The sequence below is a fragment of the Lithobates pipiens genome, unplaced genomic scaffold, assembly GCF_037356315.1.
Source record: "Lithobates pipiens isolate NorthernLeopardFrog02 unplaced genomic scaffold, aLitPip1_a1.2 Scaffold_1, whole genome shotgun sequence".
NCBI lineage: Eukaryota > Metazoa > Chordata > Amphibia > Anura > Ranidae > Lithobates > Lithobates pipiens.
Window position 1 is genome coordinate 126,846,464 of NW_027507685.1, and position 23,408 is coordinate 126,869,871.

At 41.5% G+C, this 23,408-nt stretch overlaps 1 protein-coding gene across 1 annotated transcript; it reads left to right on the forward strand.

Annotated features, from left to right (window-relative positions):
- Window positions 1-3,422: 3,422 nt before the first annotated feature.
- Window positions 3,423-22,784, forward strand: LOC143974656 (CCN family member 1-like). The gene is made up of 5 exons (XM_077476268.1): window positions 3,423-3,638; window positions 13,398-13,608; window positions 15,688-16,059; window positions 16,178-16,371; window positions 17,397-22,784. The coding sequence occupies exons 1-5, from the start codon at window positions 3,579-3,581 to the stop codon at window positions 17,697-17,699; spliced, it is 1,140 nt and encodes a 379-aa protein (XP_077332394.1). The 5' UTR covers window positions 3,423-3,578; the 3' UTR covers window positions 17,700-22,784.
- The last annotated feature ends 624 nt before the right edge of the window (window positions 22,785-23,408 follow it).

The window sequence follows — 23,408 nt, forward strand, 5'->3', positions numbered from 1 at the left end:
ACTGCCCTAACCCTCTTGGGCATGGAGTTAACCAGAGCGTCACAGGTTGCCACTGGAGTCCTCTTCCCCTCGTCCATGACGACATCATGGAGCTGGTGGATGTTAGAGACCTTGTGCTCCTCCACCTTCCATTTGAGGATACCCCACAGATGCTGGAGGGTTTAGGTCTGGAGCAGGGGCGTCACTAGAAACAATGCGCTTCAATCACCCTGATACCATATCAACCATGGTGCCATGATGATTAAAGCGCCAACACCAGCCACTGCCCACAAAATATGGCTTACCACCGGAGTGATCCCCCCCGCGCGCCTGCAAAAAGGTTGGTGACCACTGCTATGGGCTCTAGCCCCAGATCTTTTGCAGACCTAGCAAAGCCCCTGGTCTGAAGACATGCTTGGCCAGTTCATCACCTTTACCCTCAGCTTCTTTAGCAAGGCAGTGGTTGCCTTGGAAGTGTGTTTGCGGTCCAGTCTCTGAAGGGAGGGGATCATGCTCTGCTACAGTATGTCACAGTACATGTTGGCATTCATGGTTCCGTCAATGAACTGTAGCTCCCCAGTGCCAGCAGCACTCATGCAGCCCCAGTCCATGACACTCCCACCACCATGCTTGACTGTAGGCAAGACACACTTGTCTTTGTACTCCTCACCTGGTTGCCACCACACACGCTTGACACCATCTGAACCAAATACGTTTATCTTGGTCTCATCAGACCACAGGACATGGTTCCAGTAAATAATCCATGCCCTTAGTCTGCTTGTCTTCGGCAAACTGTTTGTGGTCTTTCTTGTACATCATCTTCTGGGACAACAGCCATGCAGACCAGTTTGATACAGTGTGCGGCGTATGGTCTGAGCACTGATAGGCTGACCCCCCACCCCTTCAATGCTGGCAGCACTCATACGTCTATTTCCCAAAGACAACCTCTGGATATGACGCCGAGCACGTGCACTCAACATCTTTGGTCGACCATGTAGAGGCCTGTTATGAGTGGAACCTGTCTTGTTAAACCACTGTATGGTCTGGGCCACCATGCTGCAGCTCAGTTTCAGGGTCTTGGCAATCCTCTTACAGCTTAGGCCATCTTTATGTAGAGCAATAATTATTTTTTTCAGAACCTCAGAGAGTTCTTTGCCATGAGGTGCCATGTTGACCTTCCAGTGACCAGTATGAGAGATTGAGAGTGATATCACCACATTTAACACACCTGCTCCCCATTCACACCTGAAACCTTGTAACACTAGCGAGTCACATGACACCGGGGAGGGAAAATGGCTAATTGGGCCCAATTTGGACATTTTCACTTAGGGCTGTACTCACTTTTGTTGCCAGCGGTTTAGACATTAATGGCTGTGTGTTGAGTTATTTTGAGGGGCAAATGTACACTGTTATACAAGCTGCACACTCACTACTTTACATTGTAGAAGAGTGTAATTTCTTCAGCATTGTCACATGAAAAGGTATAATAAAATATTTACAAAAAATGTGAGGGGTGTACTCACTTTTGTGAGATACTGAATATATATATATATATATATTAAAAAAACACACACACACAGACAAATATATAGAGTTGGGAAAGGTGTTTGCCTATCCAGGCTCCGCTACAGAGATTTCACTTCACTTTCTGTTCTGGATACATTTTTACCAGACAGGAAGTGATGGAATCTCCTGATAGTAATAAAGCCTCAAAGAGGTTCTAAGAAATCCTTCCGCACTCCATTTGAAACTAAAGAAAGAAGGTTTTGGTTATAGATTCAACCTCAGGCAGAGAGCTGCGTATCTGACATTTTGGGGGATACCTGGTCCCCCTTGTGCCGTGTACTGTGGTTCCTCCCACCAGCCCCTTATGTCCTGTATTCTGCAGGGAGGGGTGGGAGGAACCATATCACACCTACTAGCAAATGTATGTGGGCATAAGACATGCCCCCTGCCACACCCATTTTAAAGAGAATTAAACGGAAAAAAAAAAAAAGAAGGTTAATTAAATCCACAAGGGCTTTTTTTTAACCACTAATATTCCTTTATATTGGCTTTCAAAATGACAAATGCAGCAATCTAGAATTGGGATGAAAGGTTTTAGCACTGGGAAGCACTTTTTGAAAGATAAAAAGTGCATTTTATATACAACTCTATAGATCAGATAAAAATGAGGGACAAATGAGGGGGAAAGAGGGACAAAGGGACAGTCCCTCAAAATCAGGGACAGTTGGGAGCTATGCATACACACACACACACACACACACACACACACACACACACATATATAGGCGTGCGCAAGGGGTGTACCAGGTGTGCCTGGGCACACCCTAATCCTGGAGTTGGCAACCCATCAATTGTGGGCAGGGGACAAGTAAGCCGAAATCCTTACTTGCCAACCCCTAGAACCTGGACAGGATAGGCGGCTGGAGTGCAAATTCATGGACCGATCTGTATTTTCTTATGCAGCAGCTGAAAGTAGGCTTCTCCTCCTCTTCCTCTCCCCGATATTCAGCTGCCACGGGAGGAAAATACAGGAGATTGGTACCAATGTATGCCACCCTTCTTGTCCCAGTTACTTTTCTTTCTGCTGCCCAGGTCTCCCTGTGTGCCCCCCCCCCCCCATTGTTTTAGGATTGTTTTAGGATGGGGAGTGGGGAAGAGGCCGGTCAATATGTCACAAAGGCATATGTGTTGGAGCTTTGAGGTGCACACCCTAATACAATAGGCTGCGCACACCTTTGCACATACATATATATATATATATATATATATATATATATATATATATATATATATATATACATACATACATACACACACATACACACACACACACATACACACAGTACATATATACATACACACACACATATATACATACAGTACATACACATATATACATACACACATATATACATACAGTAAATACATACATACACATATATACATATGTACATACGGTACATATATACATATAATACATATATATACATACACACACACACACACACACACACACACATACATATATACATACACATACATACATTTTTTTTAATACATTTTTTGAATTATTTTCTCTTTAAATCTGAACTGCAAATATTAAATAATGTAAAATGCAAGTTATTGCATGGCGTTATTGCGAGTTATTCTTACACCATCAGATCATCGGATCCCATACAAGTCAAAAGAGGAAAGGAAAAAAAAATCCAGGGAAAGAAATTCCCTAAATTCTGACTCACAGGAATGCAGCTGTAGCGCCACGAGCGGCCTCTAGGGGGCGGCGCCGAGAGCTCCACATAACAGGGGCCATTCTCCCACTGATGCTGAGCGACATGCAGAGCGGCAGGAGGCGTGGCCCCTGGGTAAGAGAGGCGTGGCTGGCACATGCCCGTATAAGTAGTGGAGCAGCTGCTCGTTCTTGTCAATGGACAGCTGAGAGTCTCAGGTGGCTGGGAAGGCAGCAGTGGAGCTGACTTATTCTAGTGTGACTGAGGATCTCCGGTCCTGTGCACCCCACCACCACTCCACTGCATGCCCCATCCTCCTCCTCCTCTTCAGCATTACTAACTGACTGTGAACCTCTGTTCACTGACATGTACCCAGGACTCCTTCTCCTCTTCACCCTCCTGGCTGCTGGCTGCCATGGGAAGCTGGTAAGTGATCTGCCCAGGAGATTGTTAGCAAAGTGTTTTTGTCAGGGGGCTCCACTCTGCAGATCAGGCTGGGACATCAGATTTGACTCAAGAACTTGCAATATTCTTCCTAACAATGGCTAGTTTGATGCCCAATGTCTGCTCACCAAGCTGGCCATCCTGTCTGCAGAAGTAGTTAGTATTGGGGTTGATGAAGCTGTCCTTGCCTGCAGAGCTTGCAATCAGGGGTGGAACTAGGTGAGGCAGACCAGGCACCTGCCAGGTAATCCCGCACTCTCTGGTTACGTAGTATATGCTAGTTTGGCAGATACATTCTGGATAAAGCCACTAATTTAGTTTGAACGTTTGATCATTGGTATCCCTCGGGGGGATTGCCATTGAGAAGGAAAACTAAACCCTTAATATATTTGCAATGGGGCGCCATTGCATAATTACAGCCTTGCTTGCAGTCTCGGTCTTGGAGATTTGTTGGCAAAAGCTGACCATACACTATGCAATCAGATCTTCTGCAACGTAAGGGTCTTTCCGATTGGATACAATTTGAACAGGTAGTTTTAAGGTTTGTTCTCGATTGTAAAAATTTTCTAAATCTTTAGATTTACCAAAATTATGTAATCTCTGTCTTTAGATTTAACACTTGTATAACAGGAAGACAAACCTTAAGGCTTTATTCACACCTAAGCATAGAACAGCAACATTTATTATTATTTTTTTTAACACTTCTTTGCGGCTCTTTTTTTTTTTTTTTTTTTTTTGGAGTGGTACCATTCATTTGAATGGGCCTTCCTCTGCTCCAAAAACATTCATGTATCAAAGCTTGGCACAGAGACGGGAGCGTTTTAGCACGTTTTATCGCTCAAGAATCTCGGCAAAGTCGTACCACGTTTGGGGTGCATCACAAATGCGTCCCACGTTTTGCCGCAATTCTGGCTTACCTTAGATTGTAAGCTTCTTGAGGGCAGGGATTTATGTGAATGTACAATGTGTGTGTGTGTATGTATGTATATGTAAATTGATGGCACTATACAAGTACCTAAAATAAATAAACCATCCATTCCATTCAGTCAGGCCCTTGCATTACAGGAGTTACAATTAGATTGTATAATGTATGGCTGGTTTAAGTTTCTATTGCACAGTATTCTGAAAGATATGCCATCTCTGAGGTTCCCGTGTGCATTTAGCCTTTTACTTTGTTCTGATTGACCATTAAGATTGGGGTTTGATTTGCGTTATAGAACATTTGTCTTTTGATCCAAAATTGGAGAATAGCATTGGCCCCCATTCACACCTGGGTGATCTGTAGCTTGTATTTACAAAAACACTCAACACAAAGAATTCTAGATGCTTGCCATGCAAAAAAAAAAGGAGCTTCTTCTCAGGCATTTTTAGCCCTACTGACTTCAATAGGAGAATCTGAAACGCGTGAAAATGTTAGAAGGCGCTTCCATAAATCTGTGGGGCTGAAAACTCACCATCCTGACCCAAAGAAGCTCCTGTATGGTACATCACGTAGATGGTGTAGAACTCTGCATAACCCATAGCAACCACTTCATTGGTTGCTATGGAAAATTGTGAATTGTATGCTGCCATGGACCTTTGTTCTGCCTTGCTTTACGAGTCTGAAGACCATGCTCTGCTGCCACCCTTTGCAACCAATCCAAAAGCCAACCTTTGTTGGTTTAGGGTGGTTCAAGCAAGGGCACATGACATACAATTTGTCAGCTTTGTATTTTTTTTGCATGGAGCCCAAAAATATGTTGGATGTGCCACTAGCATGCCTGAAAAAAAAATCCAAACCAGTTTGTGCTACTTTTATTTTGTAAGGTGCAATGAGACGCTTTAGATTAAATGTTTTTTTTTTTTTGGTGTGCTGAAAGCTGCCCCTTGATATAAGTTGGGTGGTGAGGACCCCTCCCTTACGCACTCCATTGCTGCCCACGTGTCTGGCAGCAGATAAAAACATTTCCTTGTATAGCGCCATTAAAAAGTTTGCCACTGTTCCATTTTAAATCAATCAATGACTGTGCTGTCACTGTGATGAGATCAAAGTCTGGTTGTTGGTGGCTGGGATTGGCACAGAGACGGCTGGGGACTTGTGAGAAGGGGGTGTCATAAATTTGTGTCTGGTGACCCTCCGTGGCTCTGGTGAACTGGCATGGTTGTAGCATCCTGTTTTGTCTGGCTGCTTTAAGCTCGTGACTTCTAGGGGAACAGAGACCCATGGGGGCTTGCTGCCAATTGTAGTCCTGTGGTGGCCACTCAACTGGGTCTTGAGCTTGGTAGACCTGTGCTGACAAACCAATATCTCATGTGTTTGAGAGAGGAGAATTTGAAAATCTAGGGTCCCTCTGGTGTGTTGTCATGTGACTGGCGGGGAGGATCGCAATTCAGGAAGGGCCGCTGATTAGCCGCCGGAATGTCAGTCTGACGCGACGTCTGTGGACCATGTGGGTTTATTTACTAAAGCTAGGGGACGTCTAGCAACCTAGAGCAGCCAATCAGAATTCATCTCTGGGGAACAAAGTCCTGAACAGCTCCTCGTTTTTGCTTATGCTGCTGTGCACGCAGTCCTTCTCTTTTTTTGATGTACAATTTGTCATAAGACAATTAGAAGCTGGCAAAGAACTAGCGAAGTCTAGTCCCGCTACGGCAAAGCTGTCAGTTAATTGAGCCTGTCGCTGGAAATGCTCTTCGAGGACACTCTTAAAGTAAACCCAACAGAGGGAAAAAAAACAGGAGCAGTCATTGCTGAGGTACTGATAATTGCAGTTGTCCGGCCACTATGCTAATTAAAGCATGGCTTACATATGCAGATCTCCAGGCTCCACTTTTTACATTAAAACATTCCTTTAAGCAGGGTTATATAGATATTCATTGGCCTGTGTTAGAAAATTTGGGGTGTACTTTTTAAAAGGTCTGGGTTTTTTTGCGTGTGCATTTATTCTACATCAGAGTTTCTCAACCAGAGTGCCCTTTTGGATTTCCTTGGGGTGCCGCAAGCATGAAACCAAGTGTGCCCTGAATCAGAGGAGAGGGCTCGCTTATCAGGGAGGTATTCTTATGGGATGGTGGGACTCTGCCATGGGTGTTCTCTGATGTGATGAGTGGGATTTCGTATTTCGTATTGCGATCGGGGGACCTCTGATGTGAAGTTAATTTTAAGATGGTTGTGTGCATCGTCCCAGGCTTCTCATTGCCTCATAGCTTCTCATAAACTTTAGACTCTTCCACCATTCTTCCATAGCTCCACATCACTCTCATCTTGCTTCCCAAAGTGTAGTCATCCAGATGCAGATTTACTCCATGCTTTCCGGTCGTGCCCCAGGGCTAAACCTTTTTGGCACTCAGTTGTGTGTTACACATTTAGTAAACGACCTACCTCTGACCCCTGAATGGGCACTTTTTAGCCCAATTGACATCCCAGGTACTAGGATCTCAAGACAACAAGTCCTTACTATTCTATCCCTTGCCGCACGGAAAACCATCTTCCATAAGTGGTTCTATCCAGAACCCCCCACTATTTTGTATATAGTCAAACTTTGTATATAGCCAAACTATCTTTTGTTTTTCGCATTGACTGGGTGGAGGTCTCATTAAGCAAAAGAATCACGGGTCAAAACTTTTTTGCTGTTTGAGAATCCTTTGTCCAAAACCTACCTGTTGGTACACAACAGTCTATAATTAAGTGTTTCCAATAGACCCAGTGGTATCAAACTGGATTGCCTATTGATTCTGTATCCTCCATTTGATTGTAAATATCAGTTTAAACCTTGTAGTTAAGGCCTCCCCCCTCTCCATCTCCACCTATCAATATTTAATAAACGGCTTTCCATCCCGATGCTCGTGATTCCTTTCTAGACCCTGTTCTCCTAGTTTACTTTCAAACCGTTTTTTTTAATAACTGTACATTGTCATTTTCAGCCTGAGATTGTTAAATGTGTTCTCGCCTAAAATATACATTTAAAAAAAAAAAAGTGCCATGACTAAAAGAAGCCTGAGAAATGCTATTACACATTATACAAGCAACCAAACCCTTGTGTGGTGTCTATATAAAACCAACTGTTATGACTTATTTGTTTGCCTGACTATTGGAAAGGTTTAATCAGCTCCCTGAACATTTTTAACCATGCAAACCAGTTCTAGCAGAAAAAAAAACAAAAAAGAGTGGTCAGGGAAGGACTGTTGGAAGAAGTCACAAGATTCTCTGCAGCTCAAACATGCAACAAATGTCCTTATCTACTCTTTTGTGGATACTAATTTATGTTGCACCTCAGCAATGTGTATGCTGCTTTTTTTATTTTGGTGTAGTGTTAGATAAGGTAGAGTGGGAGATGGTTTTTAATGCAGTTTCATTAAAATCTCCATGAACTTTAAAACATTACCACCAGCAGAAGAATTGGGCCACAGAGCATAGGACTCGACAGATACTCTACCTCTTCTTGATCCAGCTAAAAGCTAAATGTTTTGGCTGGAGATATGTGGGGTGTCTTCGTTCCCCATCCATAGGTCAGTATGAAAGCTAAATACAGCCAGGCCATCCAATAAAAGCTATCACAGTGCAGATAAGTTTGGGGCCACGTACCTTGTGGCAGACATTCGGGATGTTGCATTAAGTGTTGGAAGTTGTAAACACAGTGTGCCGCTCTCGCACTTCTAGGCTCTGGCTGTTTATGTTCGGCATCCTCTTGCATGCTGGGATCGCATTTCAAGGCTCTGGATTTGCTTCCTTCTAGATTTTAGGTCTCTCGGTTCAGAGGGAGCCACATCCGATATGCAGACTCCGCATTCTAAAAATGAGTGGCTGGTGGTTCTGCCTAGCTAAAGCTCAAAAATGTTTTTGCTTACTGCTTATCTTTCACTGTTGTGTGCTTATGTTTATGCAAACTGGCACATGTCCCTGTTCAGCGCCATCACTAGGTGTCTATTTTTGCTGTGATAATGTGATATGGCAGATCTTCTAATTGCTAGTGTCGCCAACCAAGATGCCAGCTGAAGCACATGTGTAGGAATGGTTTTATCCACAAAGACTTTTCAATCTCTTATAGCCCACACTCCTGTTGTGCTCATGACTGCATAGGCATAATGAGGGTGATACCACCTTTCAAAACCTGCTGTTGTGGTGACTGCTTTATCTCCTGCTTAACGGGTTGGTTTATTGGAAAACATTGCATTTAGGGCCTCCAACCCAAGCACCTTGGCACCTGTAAGCCCACTTAAGTACCCTATTTCCCAGCCTGGCACTGCAAACCTCATGTCAGCTTAAGATGAAAGATCTTTTTAGGTAAGTATGCTTGGGAGACTGGAAAGTTGGCATAACTGACAAAGGAATATTTTGGTAGATTAAAATGAGTTAACACATTTGCATGGAGCTTTTCTTTAATTCTAACACTTCAAAACTTTTTCAGGGGTGCTCTGGGAGCGACATGGTGACCTTATGTACTCCATTCCAGCATTGCTTGGCTCTTGTCCAGGAGTCTTCTAGTCAGAGTATTGGGTGTCTCTCGGTGTTCGCTGTAGGAGTTAAGAGCTGCAACTGCTTCTGACGATAACGTTTTATCAGATATTACTAATCCTCACAAACTTCTCGAACGTCTGGCATCCTTAATTTTTTGCAAAAAATAAAAGCTGGCTTCTTCCAGGCATGTCTTTCCACTCAAACAGGAGCCATAAGCGACTTCACATTTCTGTATACCATTTGCAACCTCAGTGATTTAGCGCTGTCCTATACTACAGAATGGGAGGTATTTTGTTTTTGAAAGCTTTGTTTAGCAAGTGTTGGCTTCTGATCTATCAAAATCCAGATTATGGAGAGATTGTGTTTTGAAATGTACTTAAAGTGACACTAAACTTTGGTTTAAAGAAAAAAAAAACGATTCAAGTATGTGTTCTGAACGCAAAGTGCCTTCTATTGCGCATTGGAGGATGTTACAGGGAGGCAGAAAATCACAAGAAACCATTTAATGTAAAATAGATTACAGGGCCATTAAGTAGTGGATATGTATGAATAATTTTTTGAAGAATAAAAGATATCTTGTCCCCTTAGACCAGAGGCCCCCAAACTTTCTAAATAAAGGGACAGCTTACTGTCCTTCAGACTCTAGGGCGACTGGACTGTGGCCATCTACAGTAGCAAATGTCCCAGCATCAGTGGCAGTAAACATTGCCCCATCTTTGGGGTCATTGGAAGGAATTGTGCCACATGGTTTCACTGGGAGGAAGGATGCCCCATTGTTGGTGTCATTGGGAGAAACTTTGCCTCATCGTTGGTAGGAATTTTGCCCCATCGTTGGTATCATTTGGAGGAATTGTGCCCCAGGGGTCAGATAAAGTCAAGAAAAGGGCAGAAGTTTGGAGACCACTACTTTGGACACTATAAAGAGTAATTGATATTCTGCAACAGTTTGTCCTACTTGGGTATTCCCTGTAGTAGCAGGTATAGTTATTGAAATGGCTGTGGAAATGCAGACCAGTGCAGTCTAGCCCTCTGAGGGGGGGGGGGGGGGGGAGTGGGGATCCACTGCTGAGAAATCAGTGGTAAGAATCTGCATTCCACTCTATCAAAGAGAAATTGTATAATCTTTGGCTGTCAAGGATTATACATTTCAGATTTTAAAAATTGATTCGGATACTGCACAATTGCAGTAGTTCCTGGGAGACTTTAACATTTCCTAAATTGACGTATTGACATTTTCTAAACCTATTTCTGCATTTATGATTGCTATAAAGGATTTGATAAATTAGTTGCATACCTTTGGTATGTTAGGATTGTTGGCTCCTTTACAAGTCTTTAACTGATTTCCAGAGCTCCCCTGGAGCCCCAACCAATACGGATGGATGTTCTGCACCCAATCCCAGCCCAGTACACAAGTTGGCCAACTGACCAGTTGGCTGTCCTTTCATCAACTAAAGAAACTTTTTACTAGTGTTTGAGTCTATGCCAACCTAGCCCTGGCAAGTCCAATTTGGAGTGAACACCTTCCAACTTCAGTGATTCTACAGTATATAGGAAATCACAAATAAGTTTTTGAACTCTGAATCAGAAGTGCTCATGAATGAACACCCCCTGAATTCAGTAATGATCCTGTATAGGCAATTACAAATAATTTACTTGCAACTTTTGAATATTTAATTTCATATAAAGGAACATGTGGAGGCCACCACTGCACAAGTCCTTGAAGTGGCTTGAAATTGAGGGCAATGTGTGCTTTTGCAAGTTTGCATACGTGTCCACCCTGGACCATTTTGGGAGTTATTAATGAACAGTCATTAAAGTGTTTTGTGACAGGTTCCCCCGTAAAGGGTTTGAAAAGATTAGGGCCTGTAGGAGAAATTGAACCCCCAGACAAAATGCTGCTTTGACATATCAACTAGCCATTGCACACATTACAGCTCCAAGTGATTGGTGGCCTCTTCCAGCCACTCTTTTTTTTTTCTTTGTTTTGGGCTCTTGCTTGGGGGTCATGGGAAGTGATTTGTAACGTTCACCGCAGGAGCTACCACAATGCACAGTTGGATAAGACACCCTGTGCACATAACCTGACTTTATAATAATTTACTGGAGGTTTTAATCCTGGCAGTCCTGAGCATTCCACTGAAAAGATTCCATACCTGCATGTTTATATATAACTCTGGCATTTTCTGGAAACCACACGGTGTTCTATTTTTAAATGAATAGAACCATGTGGTTTAAGAAAATATATTTTCCTCTCCGTTCTTGCGTCGTAACTTTTTTTCCAGACATGAACTGGTTATCACAACATACAAAGTGAAACGGTGCTCTGTTCCTTTGAGTTCAGTCTGTGCCCTGTCCAATTTGTGCAAGCGCTGCCAGCTTGGAGGTGGGAGATGGCATGAGTCATCAGGTCACATGGTCATTGTTTATGCCAGTTCTTGGCGGCACGTCCAGGAATTATCTGTAATTCATGGATTACTGTGTAAGGCTTTTATAGTTTACAAATGTCACTTTAGACGGACTTGAGACATCTGTAGCCGCAGTAATTTGTTGGAAGATGTGTTTGCTTTTCAGTAAGTGTTGCCTCCTTGGCTGATTAAACTGCTTAAAGAACTCTAACCCAACAATAGAAAGATCCATTTAGTTTACTTATTCCTTTGGACATCCCAAAGCTATTTTTCAATTTGCCTGGTGTAATTACCTGAAATCTGTTATATGGCATTGACAAACCAGCGTAAATTGAGCTTGACATATAAGTGCTGATGGCTGATTTTCAAGGGGGAGGGTACACCCTCTGTAAAACACGGTCTACTTTTATGGAGCCACATGGAGCACCAGGGCTGGAGAGAGGCATGTGTAACGTTGTAGATCTTTGGTTGGGTATAACAACTCAATTGTGCATTTGTTAGTGCTACTTTGCTAAAACTTCAGGGAACAGTAGTATAAAGGCATTATAGTCCATGGGGCCAATTTAAGATAAATTTTCCCTACGTCATAGTGGTGGTGGATCTTTTCAATAAGGTTTCAATCATCTTGTGCAAACTCCCAAATTTTAAATATTGGGTTGTGTTGTTGCAGTAGCTTTATAAATTTTTTAGATAATGGGCCCTGGATATGATCAAGTGCTCTTTGTAGACTCCTGACTGCTGCAATATGGCATGTTGCATGGACCTTGCATAGTAGCTTTTCATGAGCTGTGAATATGAACGCTAAAACACTTGTGGAACCATTTTTTGCTCTCCAGATCTTTTTTCAACCAAAAAAACCTTATGACAGGAACAAAAATTGCTGTGTGTGTGTGTTTATTTTTCTTTTTGTTTTATTTTTTTTTTTTTTTTTCGTAGCATTTGAACTAGTGGTGGCAAGGAGTTTTAAAAGTGGACACTGCATCAGGCATAGATTTTCTTTTAATTCCCTGCATGCAATACTCTTTCAACTCTCAGACTGCTTTTCAATGATAAAATGTAGACTTTGTAATTGAAAATGACTGATGTATATTGTGACAAGGAATTTATTTAAGCAGACTTATAAAGATATTCAAAGGTCTAATTTAAGCCTTAAAGCGACGTTCCACCCAAAAGTGGAACTTCCACTTATCTGTTTCCTCCTGCCTTCTGTTGCCACATTTGGCACCTTTCGGGGGGGGGGGGGGGGACCAGCTTGACAGGTCCCCTTCCCCACTTCAGGAAAAGGTGCTATGGCCATGCCTTTTCCGGTTCGTATATCCCTATGCTTTGTTCTTGAATAAATCTGTCCATTTTTGGTCACCTGTACCTAGAACTTGATTTTCAAGTAAGACTCGATCCCCAAAGTTAGAAATTTTTTTTTTTTATTGATTCCAGTTTCATTCACATAAACATGTACGCTCTGGTTCTCCAAGTGTCTGTTAGGCAGCTGGTTTGGATCAGTAGGTTTTGCGCGTCCTTTGGAGGGCCCTTACCATTAACAGGATCTTTGCAAATATTGGGCTGCCAACTCTTTGGTGAATATGCCCCATTACACGATAGTAATTTGGAAATTGACTTTCCCCTTTAAAATCATCCAGTTTTTTGGGGGAAAAATAAGGCAAAACACATAAGAACACTGGGGTTGAATGCACGATCATGGCAAACTATGCTACTTTGAATAAGTTAGTTCAGTTGCTTGTCTCTGTATGAGCGGAGCAGACGCAGGTAACAGTGGAAGTGTGCACTTGTATTTGGCAAGGGAAAGACTGGTATTCTTTAGAAAATTGGGAATTTCACATTGAACCGCTTTGTTTGCTGAAGGTATAAGTTGCAAGTGTATAATTGGTTCTTGTCTTCCAGGTGGAATCCTGCCCAACAAATTGTGTATGTCCCAAAGAAACACCATCCTGTGCCCCTGGCATCAGCCTTGTGACAGACTCCTGTGGGTGCTGTAAGGTTTGTGCCCGCCAGTACAACCAGGACTGCAATCTGAGACACCCATGTGACCACATCAAGGGGCTGCACTGCGATTTTGGGGCCGACCCCTCATCTACTGCAGGCATCTGCCGAGGTAAACATTACAGTTTATCCATCCATTCTTTCCATATAATTGACGCATTGTGTGCAAAATGTCCCCCCAGCTGTTGTGTGTGTAAATACCAGTTATTATACCTCTTCTATGTAAAGTTCCCATCTCCTGCATACCAGCTGAGATTTTAAAATGGGTCCTCACTGAAGACCTGAACCAGCTTTCAAGAGGGCAGAGATATTGGTCATCCCCTGCGCAGCAGCACTAAGGCTGGGAATGGGATTGGTCACACTAGGAGCCAATCAAGCTCTGTTGCATGTACTGACAGGAGGATAGAGGAAAGTGGCAAAGATGACTTAGTAGGTAGCTGCTCCTTTAGTGTGCAATCAGCAGCTTGGAGATGAGTTGACACCACCATTCCTTTATTCTAACAGAGTGGTATTTCCCTCCTGGCTGTGGTATATAATTCACAAGTGGCTAGACAAAATTGTAAATCCTTCAGGAGATAAGGCAGTTCACATTTATATATTTGCCCATTTCGTTTTTCTTACTGCTAATGAACTACATTCTAACATGCCACTTAATGTCTGACCAGATAATAGACAAATCCTATCTTGTAGATGTTTGTTCTTGGTAAAAATTGGCAATAGTACTCCATGTACAGACCTAACAGAGAGGAATAATTAAACTTAATTCTCTGTATGGCCAGTGACCCAGATTTGAGTGTAATTACATTTAGTCTTGCACCTCTCTCCTACCTATCACAAGTCATTAGTGAAAGATGAGCTGGATATATCCGTTGGGCAACGGCCTGCACTTGGTGCCACTTCTAACAGTGGTAGGGTTTTTTTTTTTAGAGTAGATATAATTTAACACCACACCTGGCGGGATGTTATAGCAGCCATCTACATGTCTAGAGATTATTTATCCTGGAACATGGAACAGTAAACATGCTGAACATAATTGCCTAAGACTTTTTTATGACTGAATTGTTGGCACTATCAAGTCGTTTAATCTCTCCTCTATCAAATAAGGAGTGGAGTTATTGATCTGGCAGCATTTTGGTGTAGTATATTTAAAGCCTAGTTATCAGGGTGTAATTCACAAGCCAACCTAACTGCTTCGTGTTTAGTGTAAAAACCCCCCTAGTGTATATACTAATGGGAAATATTATATTTGCCATTTAGCTCTGCATACCTGGTGTCACACAGCCTTCAAAGTGAATAGTCATTGCTTGGCTTTACATCTACTGCTTGCACACACATGGCTTGCCCTATTCATTCCTGTAGATGGCTGTCCATAGGAATCAATAGGTTGCATAGTACGCATGTGCAGAATGCAATGGATGCCCACCCAGAGCAGTTTGCTTGCAAGTGTGGCCTCACAATAAAGATATCTGGATTTAGTCTGAAGAGGGGCAGGCCTTAACAGTAGAATGTTAGAAGCAAGAGGATTCAATGGATTTAAAAACAAACGTCTACATGGTGCACCCAAAAAACTAGTTGTTGCGTACTACAGAGTTCTAAAGAGTGAAAAGTAAAGTATGTTTGCTTTTTAGATAATGTGAATAAAAGTGAGTCTATATCGAGCAGTCATAAAAAAAAAAATGAAAAAAGGTGGGGGAAGGGGAGGAGTTGTAAAAAAAAATAGGATGGGAAGGGTTGGAGTCACCTCACTGATTAAAGTATGTATAAATGTTGGTTTGTGCTATTGAGCTAGCAGCTTATATGGTTTTGGGTTGTTAGAAGTTCTTAACAGTGTTCATGGGAACAAGTGTGTTGATTTTTGAAGATTATGCCTGTTCTGGTTACAACTCATTTTTTGGATTCACCCTTTCATTATTGGTGATAAGTGAGTGCATCTCCCTAATTGGGGGGTGGGGGGAGAGACAGCAATAAAAACTGACAGTGGTTTTATCCCCTTACAGCTGTACCAAAATTTCTGAGGCTAGCCTCTCCAAACATGGGCTATATTTAGAGGTCCACTTGCTTCCCAAAAAAAGGTTTCTTCCATAGTCAGCACAATGGCAGTTTGCATTCATGCATTTAATGTAGAGCATGTCTTTACTTGGCATTTCTGTATTTTAATAAAGCACAAATGTATCCTCCACTTTCTTTCCAGCAAAGTCTGAAGGCCGACCCTGTGAATTTTTTGGCCAGATCTACCAAAATGGAGAGAACTTCCAGCCCAACTGCAAGCACCAGTGCACCTGCATGGATGGAGTGGTCGGTTGCATGCCTCTGTGTCCCCAGGAAATGGCCCTGCCTAGTGTAGACTGCATCAATCCCAGGCTGGTAAAGGTCCCCGGCCAGTGCTGTGAGGTATGGATGTGTGACAGCAACCACATCTCCGAAGATTCAGGGGACCAAACTAACGGAGACGTAGAAGACTCCTTGAAGTCCTCTGAAGAGATGGTAGAGCAAGAAGACGTTGAGCCAGTCTCCAGCAATGAGCTCATAACTTTGGTCCGAAATGGGTTTAAGGTTGACCCAGGTAAACATTTACACAGATAAATGGATGTCACACATTTTGGGGGAGAGTGGCAACATTGCTGCCACTTTGTTTCTTCTTAAGGTTTGAAGGTTTTCATTGTCTACCCCTCTTGTTACAGGTCTTGGCCCCCATCCACAACCTGATCGTTCCAACTGTGCAATTCAGACCACAGAATGGTCCCAATGCTCAAAATCCTGTGGCATGGGCATGTCTACCAGGATAACCAATGACAACCCACAATGCAAATTAATGAAGGAAACGCGTCTGTGCCAAATTCGACCCTGTAAGGACCCCTTACCTACAAAACCCAAGGTACGGCTTTTCTACCAATTGCTGTTCTACAACTATTTTTAGACTATTATTGAATTAATATTAAAATGTAAAGTATCGCCAGTCAGCTGTGACAAATAATTTGACTATCAACTGAACTTTTTGTGCTGAGATTTTTAATGAGATATATATATATATATATATATATATATATATATATATATATATATATATATATATATATATATATCTATATCTATATCTATATCTATCTATATATATATATCTCTATCTCAACAGCCACACCTTAATACAAGACAAATGGATACACATGGGATCCTAAACTCGCACTTTACACAGCATCGTGCCTTGGGATCTTGTCTTTAATGTCCTACAGGAAAAGTTGATGGGGAAGAGGTTTTCAGCTCTGTGTTTATGTGGGCCAATTTCCCTTATACTGATGACCTATTTATGTAGCAATTTATATATTTCAAATAGAGTACCTAGAGATATAATACGAATTGAAGCACAATGAACAACTGTATGATCCATCAGAAATTTTAACCTAAAGTGAGGGTGGAAATCGCACTGCTTATCCAGGTGCTCAAGTTTCCTCCCTCACTGGGGATGATATCTATGTGGCTTCCCCAAATCTTGATGGTGTTTCCACTAGTCTTTAAAAATTGGAAGACTACTGGTGCAGAATCTGATGTGAAAAGTATACTTACCTGCTTTGTGCAATTTTTTTGCACAGAGCAACCCCAATCCTCCTCCTCTTGGGTCCCCCACTGGTGCTTCTGGATCCATTGACACAGTGTGTGGCTCAGTCCTGCCCCTGCTCACTAGCAGTGATTGACAGCAGTAGCAGCCAATGGCTTTCACTGTTGCCTCTGTCCAGTGATGAGAGAAAGAGCTACTGCTTGCTCTCAGGCACAGCAGCAGATCAAGATGGGCTCAAGTAAGTATAAGGTGGGGGAGGGGTGTAGGTGTATATAGTAGAAAATGTATTAATAATGTTAAAAATATTGATTGTTCATTCATGACTGGGCATCTTTTTCTTCAACCAGAATGGCAAGAAATGTACCAGAATAAAGAAAGCCAAGCAAGCTGTGCACTTCACCTATGCCGGCTGCACCAGCGTACGACGGTACAAACCACAATACTGCGGCTCTTGCTCAGATGGACGGTGCTGCACCCCCTCAAAGACCCGAACAATGCGTGTTCGTTTTCGCTGTGATGATGGAGACACCTTCCAGAAAAGTATGATGTGGGTGGAAAAGTGTCGCTGTCACCAAAACTGCCCCTATCACAGTGAGCTGTCTTACCCCCATTATCGGTTACACAATGACATCCATAAGTTCACGGAATGAGTGGGGACATGATATATCCTTCTGACTTATGGGGCGGTGGCCATAAACTATGGCTCCCCAACTTTCAAACCGTTTCCAACTTACAGGGCCCGATCACCAAGAACTTGGTGGTGAAGCAGGAATGGTGCATCTACACCCAAACGTGGTCTAGAGACCTGTGACTTTCCATTCAGCAGTGTGGAAGCATGGGATGCATGACCCTCGGCTTAGTCATGGTAGCAAGGCAGCATTGCTGACTTATTCCAACATGGGTGAAGAAAACACAGCTGTTTTTTAGTTGTTAAAATGCTGTATAAATTGATATTTAAAATCAGGGGTTAATGCACACGATTCACAATTACGGGAAAATTCAGTATACCTTTGCTGTAAAGTTGTAAGAACGGTATTACAGAAGAATAAGCTGGAGATGTCCCACCAAGTTGGTGCTGGGTTGACCAGTTCTTGTTTCCTGGAGTTATGGTGATCAATGGAGAATATAGCACTACTTGTCATAAATTACCTTTCAAACCAGCGTAGATCATTATATGTTTGGATCTACTCAAAAGTCCCTATGACTAAAGGTTCTAAAAGAGTACCTAAGTTAGTTTTAGTATTGACTAGTAAAATGGTGTAGTTAATACAGTCACTTCATGATCTTCTGAGACCAGGAGTAGTGGTGAAGACACACTCTAAAGAATAGACCAGAGGCACTTAGCCTTCCAAAGGAAAAACCCTACAATCGGACCCAAATCAGATATATGATAATCTTTTATGAACCTCAACTGTAGAAAAAGCATCTTGAAGGAACTATGAAACTGAAAGTGGACTATAACTGACGTTCTGTCTAGTTTGCTGGATGAAATGCTTATGTAGTATTGTAGTTAATAAGATGCCTGATTAGACTAGAATAAACAATGATCAAGGGTAAAGCTTTATGTACTATCTGATACTAGTTGTTACCAATAATTTGGTTCTTGGCCTATACAATGGGCAAAGGAGTTCATTCCTGACAATTTGACAGCTAGCTGGCATTCAGATTGGGCTGAGTTTGGCGTCAACCTCACCCAATGCCCTTTATTTTATTTTAAACAAGGGAATTTTAAAATTCACGTTTTGTTTTCTTGCAAAAGCACTTTAAAAAAAAAAAAAAAACATTTCTGCATTAGAGACCCTTTGATTTGTTACTTACCCCACTGACCCCAGCAGTAGTTGTTGTTGCAACCTTGCTGAAAAGAACTTCCCTCCAAAGAAATGACCACAGGATCTTTAGCAATAAAGATCGGTAAGATAAAAAAAAATCCTTAGAATTAAAAGAGAAATTGAAGTAGAGAATTTTTAATAAAGACTTTGGTCTGGCAAAGTTTGGGGCAAATATTGCATTGTATGAATACTGCACAATTGTGACAGAAATCAAAAAGTAATCAAGCATTATTAAAGAATCTTTTCTTAAACCAATTCAAATTTATTTTTCCAGTACAGGATGAATTCTTATTGGTTTACTGTACCTGGGGATAGCCTAATTTTTGTGGAAAATATAGCAAATGAGAAAAAAATATCATAAAACAATTGCTACACAATCCATATTGTAATTTGTTAAAATATGCCTGTCCTTTTCCAACTGCAACACTCTAAATTTTCTTTAACATTCAATGCAATATGGCAACCTGGAGACTCTCTGTTTACAGTTCATGTAGAAAACTCTCCCAAAAATGTAATTTCCTGCTTGGATAAAAACTGATTCTTGGCGAGACACCTCCTAAGGGTTAATCACTTCAAAAGACATTCAGAATAGGTGTCCACAAAAAATAGTGGAACAGACAGCCTTTTCTTCAGAGCAGACAAAGGTAGGAATTTGCAACAAACTTTGTCAAAATACCTGCAATGTACATTGATCACCTAGAGGGAATGTTGTGTTTTTTGTGTTTTGGTTTTTTTCAGGGGGGGGGGGGGGGTCATTCAACAAAAGTGGAGTTGCACTTTAAGAATTAGAATTGAATTGGGAAGGAAGGAGTAGCCAACATTTTTTTTTAAATCTGGTTTGTCATGGGTTGGTGTTCTGAAGAAAGGTCTTTCCCACCTCACTAAGTAGATCCCAGGGCAGCCATTTTGTTAGAATGTACAACCCTCCTTCTGGAAACCTGTGAATGCCTAGAGATTTTCTATCACAGAGAAGGCAGTCTATAAATTTAAACAATCTGAGAACTTATCACAAAAAAAAAAAAAGCAAAAGTGAAATTGTTGCCTAGCCACCTTAAAGCTCATCAGAAGAAAATCTGAAACCCAATTTGTTTGTAACACTTCTTCCTATTATCTTTTTCTCCAGTTTTATTATAAATGGCACATTGTGACAGGTAAAGGTGTACTTCTATGGGGTGGTATGCCTCATTTTCAAAATGGCTTCCACTGCGTTTGCAAGAGGTCACATTGATTATACTCCCACAGCACTTTCATGGGGTGTTTTCTGTATTTTGGGGTGGACATCTTTGGTATGCTGGAATATGTGAACCTGATAAAGTGCCTTTATAAGTATGTACTGTATAATGTATCCCCACACAGACCCTTCAAGGTGACTCTCCCCAAAAAGCACAGATGTGTATGTTCCCCAATGTCTCTATTGTAAGAGCACTGTCGAACATAGGTTATGACAAAGTTGATATCCTACAATTGTTCCCCCTACCCACCCGCAAAGTTCTTATTGGATGGGATGTCTTCCTTGGAACCCCACCTATTGGCTAGTTTAGCGGCTCCATTTTTTATTTTCCAGGACCTTCACTGAGATCCAAGGCTGCGGCTTCTCTTACTTTCCCTTCATTCTTTGCTACTAGTTTTCCCTTGAAAAGGTGAAATTACCTACCCAGTTCTATGGGAATGGAAAAGTGAGTGATGTGCTCACCATCTTTCCACAATGCAGCACTGAGGATTGGCAATCTATCACTCAAGTGCCCATTACTATCACATAAGGAGTGGGGGAGTCCTCAGCCCCTGTAGATTTAAAGTTGATCCCTGCCGGTGCTTGCACAGCGCTACTTTGCTCCTGCCAATGAACAGAACAAAGTGTAGTGAAGGAAAAAGTAGAAGGGAGGACTGGCATGTGGCATTAAAGCAAACCTGTCTTACCATGCATAGGCAAAGAAAGTCAGTCAATACATTGCCCACTAAAAGCTTTGACCCCCCCCTTGGTTAATGATCTGTCAACCCTCAGATGCTTTTGCCAAGTGGCAGTCCCCCGTTAACATGAAAGTACGTCCAAACATTTTGGTCTACTAAATTGAAGGAAGTGCAGCAATAGTTTATAGTTTATAGTTTACAGAGACGAGCAATAGTACTTAGAAAAGGTACAATAACCTGCTGCTTATCCTATCTAAGAGGTGTACATAACCTAAAACGAGACCAGAACAAATGGCCAGTTCCAGGTAAATTTCAACTCTGCCAAGTGAATATAATCAAATGTTGAACGTTGGAAGCATATTTTGTTCTTTATGGACCTGGTCACCTTGGAGGATCTGCAGGAAAAATGCATACTATAAAATAGGAGCAGGATAGTGGCTGTGAGGTTTGTATTGCTCATTTTATGTCCTATACTATAAAAAGATCTATATCTTTGTGTTTGTCACTATCTGTGTTGTCACTAAGCAATATTCGTGTCTACTCTTTTGTACTTTTAATATTAGAATTTTTTTTCCTATGTTTCTTTCATATGTAAAAATGTTTGTCATGGATTAAGTTTTTTTACATTTAAAATTGTGTTCTATAAGGGGTTTTAAAAAAAGTCTGTTATCAAATTGAAGGAAAAATTTGCTTTTTGCCTGCAGCATCCAATCATTTTCCCAGTGCACTATGGGAGAAAAGGGAAAGTTGCTTGCTTTAGGCTGGAAGGTTCTCTGTATCATGTGCTAGGATAAATAGGCTGATATGTTGTATATGTGAAGAGATTTTATGTGTCGATACTCAAGTGCTAGTTGGGTACATCCACTTTTTTTTTTTTTTTTTTAACCTCTTGCTGCCCGAGAGTAATCAGTGTGCCTCCTATTTGTGCAAGCTCCATCCCTGGTCGTGTGTGTGTGTGTGTGTGTGTGTGTGTGTGTGTTTGTGTTTTTTTTTTTTTTTTTTTTTAGTGCTGCTGTATAAGGCAACATGGCATATGCTTTATAGGCAGATACCTTTCCAGATATACAGATCTTCTCAAAAAAAAATATTTACGTTTTAAAGTGCCTTCAGACTTCTCTACATTCCCTATCGTTCTTGTGTCTAAACGACAGAGGTGGACAGAACTGGGAAATTGCTTAAGAAAAATTACTCACTTGTATTTTCTGAGGGTTGATGCCATCTCACCATAGTTCTTAGGTACTGGCCCACAATTGTAAATGCCGCCCTTCCTATACCATTAAGCGTGGACTATCATTTTCTGATAGCAGCTGTGTAATGGAAAAATGTATTGCAGCCCCACAAACACAAGACTTCTGCCCTTTCCCTACATTGATTTGACCAAATTTATGTAAAACGGTACCCATTGCAAGTCCTCTACTCCTTTGCTAAAATCAGGACTGTTGGTAAAGATGGGAACATACTATTTAAAAGCAGACCAGCATACAAGAGGTGTGTGTGAACAGAATTCTATAGCAGTAACTTGTCAGAGTAAGTTATGGGACTGTAGTGGAAAGATGGCTTCCTTAAAATAGTCCTGTTTCGGAAGAGCTGTCCCAGTTGTTACGAGAGGCTGTTGATGCTATCCATGTGGTTGTGCCCTGGTAAATAAAAGCACATTTAAGCTGAGCTTGGATTAAAGAGCCTTATGCCCAAGTGTCTTAGATGGACTAACAAAAAACCCGTTCAACAGTAGGAGTCCCCTTTTTTGTTTCATAATTTAGTATGATACAATTTAAAGAAAAATCTGGTACCTTGTTGGGCATAAAGTTTTTTTGAGAGCTTGCCTGCATGAGGCACACCTTAATAGATGAGATGTGCTGGACTAGCACCTGCTGTATGAAAGCATACAATCCCTTTTTTAAGGCCTTTATTACTGTGATTTTAATACAATAAACCTGTATGTTCAGCAGTATTACAAGCTTTTATATGTAAATGAAATAATAAAAAAAAAAGTTTCTAGTTTTTTTGTTTTTGTGAATCATTATACAGTCACGCAGCCTGTATAGGGTCCTCTAAAGAGCAAGATGCATAGTATCCTATCAATTCTGTTGGTGATTTGATCTCATGGGAAGGAGGGGTGGGGATCAAAAGTTGCTGAGCAATGACTGAACGGCAAGAAAATGGCCGAGTACAAATGGAATCATTTTGCAGATTTACAACTCAAGCCATTTTTGTGATTTACATAAGTGGTCCATATAATCAACTCCGTGTAGAGGTATTTACGTTTAAGGCCATCAGATACAAAAAGGCTTCTTCATAGAAAGTGCTGTGCAAATGGTCTGCACATTAAACCTAGTAATTCTGGTTAAAAAAAAGACACAAGTCCATCCAAAAACAACAAAACGAAAAAAACCACACATCGAAAACCTCCATACACTATTCTATATCTGCAGTTGAGCCAGAAGAAGGCAAAAAACAAAATGGAGCATGATCCAAAAAAATCTTTCCTGATACTTTACCTATAAATGTTAAATGTTGGTGCTGACCACCAATGAGAAAAATAATTCTTCACACTGAGCACCAGGCTAATGTACGTTGAGCTGCGAGCTGATGCTATCGTCATTTTTCACAAAGGTTCCCTGA